The sequence below is a fragment of the Centrocercus urophasianus genome, unplaced genomic scaffold (assembly GCF_019232065.1).
Source record: "Centrocercus urophasianus isolate 14NV4802_14NV808 unplaced genomic scaffold, USGS_Curo_1.0 seq_15, whole genome shotgun sequence".
Lineage (NCBI taxonomy): Eukaryota > Metazoa > Chordata > Aves > Galliformes > Phasianidae > Centrocercus > Centrocercus urophasianus.
The window spans coordinates 2,888,593-2,898,522 of NW_024884697.1; the positions used below are offsets into that span (position 1 = coordinate 2,888,593).

The following is a 9,930-nucleotide window of genomic DNA, read 5'->3' on the forward strand; positions in this document are numbered from 1 at the left end:
ATTGTTGACAATGCCTCAGTACTGTGCCACAACTGCTTTAAATGCTGCTGGCTAACCCCAGACATGTCCCATTAAATGAACCTAGGTGCTGTGCCTTGAGACAGACCTCACCCAAAAAAAGATTCCATTCCCTGCACCCACAGGGCTCAACGTAATAAAAAAATGAAAATATCTCTGATGGCTCAGCAAAGGACAATGTCACATGTGTTGTTATATAATGAACACTAAAGGGGAAATTCATGCATTTAAGGTTGGCAATATACTTAAGAATCTGAGTGCTGCATGCCCTGACAGTACTAACAGAATATTAATAAAGTATACATAAAAAGAGTTGGCAGGAGGTGAGCCTAAAAACCAGTGTGTGTCCACTCTGTACAATAAAACACATGTGCTAATCCATTTAATCCAAAGTTTTTGAGAATAAAAATAGTTCCTACAGAGAATCTAAGCTTTAATGGCCTACACTTGGCCTAAGGAGATAAGTACAAGAAAAACAAATCTCTTAATAGCACCAGACCATGTGTTTGAACACTCTGCACTGTATGTCAGTGAACGATCCCACAGTGAGTCTGGATTGGTTTTGGTATAATTTAGCTCTTTACCTAATGTCTGCTCTTAATTCCTTGAGGGGCTGCAGGCATCTTCAAATGATTTCAGTATGATGAGCATTAAGTTTCCCCAACATACCAAAGAACATGCTGCATCAGAAATGACAACTGAACTACATTATATTGCAAGGAGCAACTAGTTTATTTTTATTTTTCACTAAACAATGCAGCAACCATGATGATTTGATGGCTTTTGAAAATCTTGCTGGGTGGAACATTTTCTGATGAGGGTTTCACTTGATGTTGCATAGTACCAGATAAAATGGAAGCGGTTTGAGTGGCCTGGATAGATTATTTACTAGCAGCAAAATTTGATTTATCATTGAGAGTTATGGGAGAGATAGTTGGAAATCTGCTGGAAAAAAAGTGCAATTGGAGATATTAAAAACAATGCCTGTAATGACAGCATCCAATGGCTTATGCAGTTCTGATCACCTGTATATCTCAAAGCATTCTACAAAGAAGGGCAAAAGCACATCCTTACCTTACACATACACATACAGATTTACACACAGCTTTTGAGCTGGTTTTTATCTTGTCACAACCCAAAATTCCCAAGAGAACAAATGAAAGCTTCCGAGTGGCGCCATTCAGCTGCTCATCTACATCTTTTCTTGTCTGCTACTCACCACACTGATACAGCACTGACATCCAACACATATATCCAATGCACACAAGCCAAAGGTAGGTTTTCAAAAGCCACAAAGTCCTTGGGTGGCTCCCATGCTCATATATAACTCAACAGATGTCTTCCTGTCCTGATCTGCAAATCAGGAAGACCTAACCTTGCAAATAACTGTTTGGCACTGCTTGAGCATCACTGACTGCAGCCTCACAATGCCAGTACTTCTCCTGGAATTGGCTTGTCATCGTCAGAACCCTCAGTAAACTTCAAAAGAAGTTTTTAAAAGAGTGTTTATAAGAGCAGCCATTTCCCTTTAAGACAAGAAAAAAGTTTTTTTTTTTTTTTCAAATTAAAAAAAAGCTTTAGCTTTTACTCTCAAATAAGTCACTGAGTCTGGCACTTCACAGTGTGACAGGAGTCCACTACCATGTTGAATATGTTACTTTCTAATAATATTATTTCTTAGTATTACACACTATTAAACACCGGGAAGAAAAAACACACAGACAAAGCCAGAAAAAAAAAAAAAAAAAATCCAAGAACACTTTATTTATTGCAGAGAAATGAACTAGGATTAAAGCAAAAACAGCAAAGAAACCTAGACCAATTTCCAGTTCTCTCTGGAGATGGAAAGTCCCTCCACATAGGTCAGAAGGGTCAAATTTGAATCTGATTCACCAAATTCCCTTTGTCTGGAGTGTGAAGAGTCTGAGATTTTTCCATTTATTTTCAGCCCTCTCCATCAGGAATGGTTTGGATAGAGCCAGCAGTGCCTTGGAGCAGAAGGGTGGATGAGACACCAGCTTTGCTGCTGTACACCTAACAAGTTTTATTTTGTTACTGCTGAATTTTCTTTGGATTTTCAGAGTCAGACTGAAGCCACACTGGTGAGCACGATCACACAGCAACATCTCAAGTCTCTGCCAAACCTTATAAGTACCTGAATCTTAGTTCTCAGCTTTCCCACACCAAGAGCACAAGTGCCTTTACTAAGGATATCTAGAAGTGCCTGCTGCTACTGGGTACTCAGTACCATTCTTTGCATCATGGATTGGTTGTGATTTTCACATTACCCATCACTCAACCCCTCTTCATTAATGATCCCAATCCTGGATGAAGCTTTTCAGGAAACAGCACCATGAGATGATATCACAAAACAGCACCAAGCCTCTTCTCCTGTTCAAGAGCCCATTGGCCATCATCCTTATGAGGAGAAAGTCAGTTTCCTTCCTCTGTCTGAGATGTGATCCCACTTCTCCTAACTAACAGGAGAGACACTAACTCCCAGACTAACCTCAGACAAAATAGCTAAAGTTGTTTTATTCTACTTGAAATAAAGACATAGCTGTGTGGCAAAGAAGGAAAGAAGAACTATTTGGGATTTTTAAGTTAAATGATCAAGCACCTAGAACTGCACTTTCGCCACACACGAGGAGTAGCAAATGAGTGCTGATGTGCTTATGACAGCCTACGAAATTTCAAAAATACAGCCAGATCCAAGTTGGAAGATGCATTATCAGTGAGTTGTGCCCACGAAGCACTCTTGAGGACAACGCTAATGAACCCAATGCTTGCAGAAATGCAGCTTATATCTTTCCGAACTATGAAAGATTTCTGCCATCCTAGCACAAGATCTGATCGCTAATGATAACACCACCAACATGGCTCAATTATACAGCTAAGGCTCAGTACAAGCTACATGGTTTTCTGAGCATTTTGATTTAATTATGCAAATTTCTCCTAAGAAGTCATGCTGTGCTGCAAAAAAAAAAAAAAAAAAAAAAAAAATCAAGTTGCAGAATGCAATAGCTTTCCTTCACAAACAGTGGCTCATTTTTCCTGCTTGCATCAGTTGAAAACAGTAACAGTCATGATATCTGCAAGTCTATTTTCATCTAGATAGAAAAACAGCAAAGTGTCTTAAAATAGCAACAGCAGTAAACAAAGAATCTAATTAATCTTTACAGCATATTTCCTTAAGATTCGGTGGGTTATAGATAATCTTAAATCTTAAAAAGGCATCTCATTTTATAATGTTTTTGTGGTTAAATTGCTGACATAGATGAAAGAACCGCTAAGTATTTCTGATATTCTGACCCAAGAATGAAACCTTTAGCTGACAATGTGTTTCTTTTAATCTAACTTAAAGCTAGTATTTCTTAGATATCTTAGCTACTATACAGCCACTAATTTCCAGCCCAGCTGTTGATAGCTGGTATCTCCACTGTCTCTTGGCTCCAAATCTCAAATTCTTTTCCAAACAAGCATCTCAGGAATGAGATAAACTCTGAAGCTGATGTTAAACAACAGTTGTTATCATCCTCACTTGCCCCTTGAGGTGAAAGAAGCCACAGTAAACCAGAGACTTGTGCTGGCACCAGGAATAATGATCCTCCCGGCTTTAAGAATAAGTTTGGCACCAGGTATGAGAATAGTTCTTTGCTTCTCACCTAAGGCTCTACATGGATGGAAGGATGCATACACACAAGCAAACTGCAGAACTGCAGCCAGTATTTTTGATCACACCACCAAATAAACTGTAATTGCTCTCACAATTTTACACAGACATCTTGCTCGAGGGGGATAATTCTGGGAAGTACCTCAGTTTCCTCACTGCAGAGCTCACAACCTCTTCACCCAACACACTGGAGCAAAGCAAATTGGACAGAAATTGGGGGATGCTTTTTTTGCTGGAGAAGAGGTGCTGCAAAAAAACAAGTGTATTCATGCTACTGCACTCTCAAAATCCCTTTGAGAATGGCCCAGACTACTCAAGACTACTCATCTGGAAGGGGATGTACTACTCCACACTACAAAATTACCTCCCAGCCTTCTTTAGTCCAGGGCCAAGCGATACTGACCATCAGATATCTCACTGCACTATGCAGGCTGGTACCACCAGTTTGTTCGGAGCTGGATGCAGAATGTGTCACTGCATCAGAGACAGACGCAGGGAAGGGACAAGACTTTGGGGTAAAAGATGGCCAAGGAGCAGCATGAACCCATCAGTGCCAAACACGGTAACATCTCCATCATAGAGACAGCTGCCCACTGGAGTTGCTCACAACTGGCACAGGTTTAAATTTTAACTAGAACAACTCTAAAGGCAGAGAGCTACAGCTAGAGACCAGGGTGATCAGACAACTGCTGAATCTGTTCTTCCTTCGTAACTGTTGTTTCAGGTTGTCTTTCCCCTGTGTGTTGCCAAAGTAAAGCCCATGTATAATTTATTTATTCCAGACAAGTTATGCTCATGCATAATTTACAACAGCTTGCAATTTGCATTCTCTGGGCTACATCATCAGTGGGTATAATGTGAGACAGAGCCACCAAACTTGGTACTGAATATGGGCCAGAGGAATGGGGACCCATCCTTACCACTGCCCGTGGTTCTCTGAGCTGCATAAAGTCTTTCATCTTAGCAGCAGCTGATAGGAAACATGTGTTTCCTCCACAGCTAAACCCTGAATTGTGTTCTCTTCAGCCCTTCCAGAATTTGGGAATGGTCCCCATGGATCTACGAGCCTGGATTTATCTTCAAAATACTGCTACAAAACACTGGGCCATTGCCATGGCTCTGCTCCTTTGGAAGTCACTCATGGCTCCAAAAACAAGATGTCTGTGTCTTTCTGACACTGCTCTTTGCTCTTTCAGCATAGAATCCTGCAAGGAGTCGGAGCAAGGGAAAATTGGATTCCTGTAGGAAACTTCAGCTGGTTTGCATGGTGAATAACAGGGTCCATTCTTGAGGAATCTGGAGAAGCTGGTGGCAGCCAATGCAACAATACATAGGCAAACGAGACATGAGGGAAGGACCTCACAGAAGCTTTGCACTACGTATGTTTTAAAAACCCAAATTCCGGGAAGGAGAAGAGTAGTTAGCTTAACTACTGACTGTGCATGCCTCATGTTTCCCCCACGTTGCTTTTTCACTGCCTGTTTTTCAAGCAGCAGCAGATTGCTAATGCTCCCCATCAGCAAACCACTGCAGATTGACTTTCCAATTTGGCAGCTGCCAACTTTTGCACCACTTTATCCTGCTTTCTGCTGATGGCTATTTTTGATTTGCTTCTTTCAAATCCAAGTATCCACCTGCACAGGCAGCTGAATTATGGGGTTCTCTTCATGGCCCAGCTTTTAAACATGTGAAACAACTGGCAGTGCCACTGTATGTAAAGCAGTATGTACAGGTTATTAAAGAACACAGGAGTCACTCTACATTCCAAAAGAAGAACATTTAGGAAGCATGTATGATTTGAAAGGAATCTCACATTTCGAACTTAATCCATCTCACTTTAGGCAACTTCAAACAACCTCAATGAGCTGAGCTCTGAGGGGCTTGCAAATGCGTCAGACAAATGGAGCCCTAAAAGTTCCCCTGCTGTTTCACCCTATGCAGAGGGAGCTCAGATATGGCCCTGCATCAGCAATTGGTAGGGTTCATAAAGGTACAGACCAGAAAGCTGGAAAAGCTGGATTTCTAGAAGACCCAACTCAAGTTGAAATTGTTGTAGTCCTGTGTGGAACCAGGAGTTGGACTCAAAAATCGTTGCCAGTCTCTTCCAACTTGGGCCATTCCACTGACCGTGGCATCAACGGCACCCTACTTATCCAATAAAACCACCTTGTCCTCTCCCACCTGAAGTCACCTTGCCTCTCAGCTGTACATGGACTGTATACAGAACTGTGCAAAAAATTTTTATGTATTTTTTTTCAAACAAGATAGTTTTTGTCTGAGGTCAACAGCAAGCACTCAACTCTCTAGATTTGGCTCTGCAATTGCAAGCACTGATTTGTTTGGGATGAAGTACATAGATGCTGGTGCTCTGCCACACCTGGTGTGTGGGATTAACTCCACGGCATTCAGCTTCTGCTTAGCACACACACCTGTGCTTGGCTTTCTGTCCTGGTCACTTTGGAACCCAACAGTTTGGGCCCCATTGGCCCACGGTCACTCAAATAATGGTACCCATTACAAATCTACTGGCTTGTGCCAGGAGAAACAGTCTGATGGGTGCAATCACAGAGATCCTCTTGTGGCATAGCTTTGGCTGGAATACTCTCGCATAGCAGACACAGATAGATGAAACTTGCACCAGCAATCAACAAAACTCTCCATGTTTCAAAAATAACTCTTCTCCCCCTACAAATCCCAATGCATATACATATCTTCCCTTCCATGCTTGCTGTCTTGACCTATGGAAGCTGCCACAGAGCTCTAAGACAATTCTAGGTATCTCTTATCAAATTCTAGGCCCAGCAACCCATGATTCATGTTTCCCCCTCAGAATTCCCCCCAAAATAGCTGGCTCATACCTCTTTAAGGACCAGCACGCACTTGCCAGGCCCGACAGACTGAGGTAGCTCTGCTATTCTGCCTTTGTTTAAATATGGACCTGAGAAGCAGCGGTGGTTGATGTAGAGCTGGGGGCAGCAGTATCTCCCATTGATGGTGCCTGCAAGAAGAAAGTAGCAATGATGTGTGTGTTGCACAACTTTTGTGCAATGAATCAAGTGCCTTTCTTTCTCCTAGAAGGGGAAGAATGGGAAAAGAGTGAAGCATGATCTTTGAGCTCCCTTCCTTCTACAAAATGTCTTCCCTAAGATAGAAGACAGAGAAGCCTTTGTTGCTCAAATTTGTCCAACATGGGAAAAACTACATTTTTAATAGCACCCAATATGGTTGCACGCTCGACTGAATGGAGAACTGAGGAAGGACTTCATGGACTTCATTCATGACATGACCTGAAGCTATTTCATAACTCATGTCACAGATGGACACGAGCAACGCCGTTATGGCTTGCCAGAAAGGGAACATGTTAGCTGCTTCTCACTTGGTATGGCATCAGCTCAGAGATAAAATTCAGGAGAAGGACTGTTCAGCTACCCTTCAACACTATGGGGACTGGGGTATTTTTTCCTTCAGGGGAAGACCAGCTAAGTACTGCATTTCCATGCAGAGCAGAAACCCTTACATCAGAGCCCCTACTCTGCGAGTCATATGTCCCCTGAGGATGAGTCTGTATCTCCCCATACATATGACATGCTTTCTCCCTTTGTAGGGCTGTCCCCCTCCAACAGGCAATTCATCCTTAAGATCAGGACGTGCTGGTGCCAAGCAGCCTTACCTGTTGTGTCTGGCTGAGGAACTGGGCAGAGGTCATGAGGTATTTTCTCAACAGGCACTGAGGATGGTAACCTGTTACAGAGAAATCTGGAGTATTTAACAGTGTCAAATGGGGCTGACAAAGTCCCTAAGCTGCTGTGTATTACTTCCCCTGGAAGACCTGATATATCACTATAAAAATATCTCCTTAAATAATAGCAACTTACTTCTTTTCTGGTTGCACAACAGCAATTCTTCTCTTCCTTCGCACTGCAAAAACGAAGGAACAGTTTTGTACTCTTTTGTCCTATAAAATACATCCATAATGCATAAAAAGCTATAAAAATGCACTGACTATAAAATGACTCCTAACACAATGAAATGGTACTTAATTACCATTGCCATCTTTTCTTGGTATTTTTAAGTAAGTCACTACATCATTAAAACCTGCTTTAAAGATGTAATAATACATTTAATCTTTCCTCTGGAATGCTAATATTGTGTTTTATGGGATCAACATAAAAAAAAAATTAATAAAAACACAAATATTTTTCCATACAGAAACACATATGGATAAGATTACATTTTACAAGCATGATTACCTCCAGCATAATTTATCCTTAGCCATAAATTGCGACAAGGCTGCATAATGTTGCCATAGCAGTGTTCTCCCAAATTAGGCCCTGGCTGCTTGATTTTTAACTTAAGCATATTTAACTCTTCGAAAGAATGACGCATTTTAGAATTTGCCTTTCAGATGTTAATTAATACAAACAGTGAGGCTAATTCTTCATCTGGTGGCTTGAGATCAGGGTTGAACAGTCACTACAAGGAACAGAACAACACCAAGCCACTGAGTGCTCATGAACTACCCTCAGATGGGGGGAATGAAAAAGAAAGCAAGCTTAGTATGCTCTAGATGTATGGCAAGACTTAATTATGCCAAGAGGGATTTAAGTTAGATGCTAGGAAAAGCCCTATACTGATAACGGAAGGGAAACAACAGAACTGATATCCTAGAAAGGTGCAGAAACTCAGCTGTAAGAGGCCAGCAAACATTCCTCACATTAGGCAAAGTAAATCCTGTCTAGGGGAGACATGACCTCTTTATGTCCCTTCAGGTTCTGTATTTTACGGGTGTTGTTCTCAATTTTTTCCTGATCCAAGGTCCCGTGTCCCTAATTCATTCCACTGCCTCACTGAACTCAGCTGTTTCACTCTGACAACCCTACTGCAAACCCACAAGCCACCCTGTGCAATCCCAAACCACTAATGGCCTTTCCCAGTGCAAACAATCCCATTTTTAGAGAGATTGATCACACAGGCAAGTAGAAACCCTGTAACAGCAGTGCTGTGGCATTTGGTCACTAATTAGATTTATTACTGTTTTTTGCAGTATGCTCACAGCCTGGTTACTGGTCTGCTAGCTAGGTCAGTAGTTTTAAGAACTGGATTACAGACATCAGAAAAACTCCCTGATAAATCTGTTGATATAACAGGATATAGTATATGTTCTGCTTGAGGATTCCATGCACTTACAAACAGCTTTGTGTGGTGGAGTAAGGTTATAAGCATTCGCTTCACACCAACCAACTGGGAAAATGTCCATAGACTCCACATCAACTATGTACTCGGGAGAGGGCATCTGTAAACCTATAAACACAAATTTATAACACCATTTAGACACGCGCTCAGAGCCATTCGAGCATTCATCACGAACTGAGGGAAGCAAATGATGGAACATGTGAAAATAAATCTGCTTACTTGCATCAAAATCAGGAATCATTTCATCTTCAATTTTGCAAAGACAGGAATGACACGGCTGCTGCATTTACAGTGCAACGTGATTCCAGCAAAAACCAAAAATAAGAACACACTAAGCGTGTGCAGTGAACCAGGCAAAAGCTTCAAATGTGATGTTAAGCATGCATGACTTTCCCCAACAAGACTGCTTGATTGACCCACAGGTTCTCACGTAGAGTTGCACATGCAAAGCAGCAGCAGGACAGTGATCAGCCTTTACTTCCTAATGATCCCCTGAAGCTTTTCTGTGTAGTTCTGCCCATGAGCCACCATTTTTAAAGGTCTAAGACACCATGAATTCTCCCAGTGTTCCCCACAGCATATGAAACTTGAGCTGATCACCCAATAGGGGACAGCCAATATGAAAGTCCTGAGCGGTATAGATGCACTACGATCTTTGTCATAACACTGACTCCAAGTTCCCAAAGAAAATTTCTACCTAAAACCAATTTCATCCACTTCGGTTATGATGTCTCCTTCAGGAGACACTAGCCTGTCTTGGTTTGTATGTATCTCACTCAAAGCCAACTGGAAATATTCTCAATGATTCTGAGGTGTTCTGGAAACAACTTTGGGTCCTGAGTCAAGATCCTATTTAATTATTTCATTTCAAGTCCATCTGCACTAGCACAGCCTCATCAGTAAATGCCTCCTGCTCTCCCACATCCACACTAGGATCTACAGCTCCAGTGCCAGCATGAGGCAATCTCTTAATAAAAGAGACCACAGGATCAGAAGCTTCTCCTGCAAGCATCCTCATCTTTGCATCTGTTAAAGCATCTCTGCCT

The 9,930-nt window shown here is 41.7% G+C and overlaps 1 protein-coding gene across 4 annotated transcripts in view; it reads right to left on the bottom strand.

The window, feature by feature from the left end:
- Positions 1-9,930, bottom strand: part of SFMBT2 (Scm like with four mbt domains 2) — a 112,578-nt gene that overhangs the window by 20,743 nt on the left and 81,905 nt on the right. For all 4 annotated transcript variants that reach the window (XM_042815813.1, XM_042815811.1, XM_042815812.1 and 1 more), the window contains 4 exons: positions 8,879-8,992; positions 7,567-7,609; positions 7,362-7,432; positions 6,550-6,689 (listed from right to left, as the gene is read on the bottom strand). In XM_042815813.1, the coding sequence (XP_042671747.1) occupies positions 6,550-6,689; positions 7,362-7,432; positions 7,567-7,609; positions 8,879-8,992 (368 nt within the window). The remainder of the gene's footprint in view (positions 1-6,549; positions 6,690-7,361; positions 7,433-7,566; positions 7,610-8,878; positions 8,993-9,930) is intronic.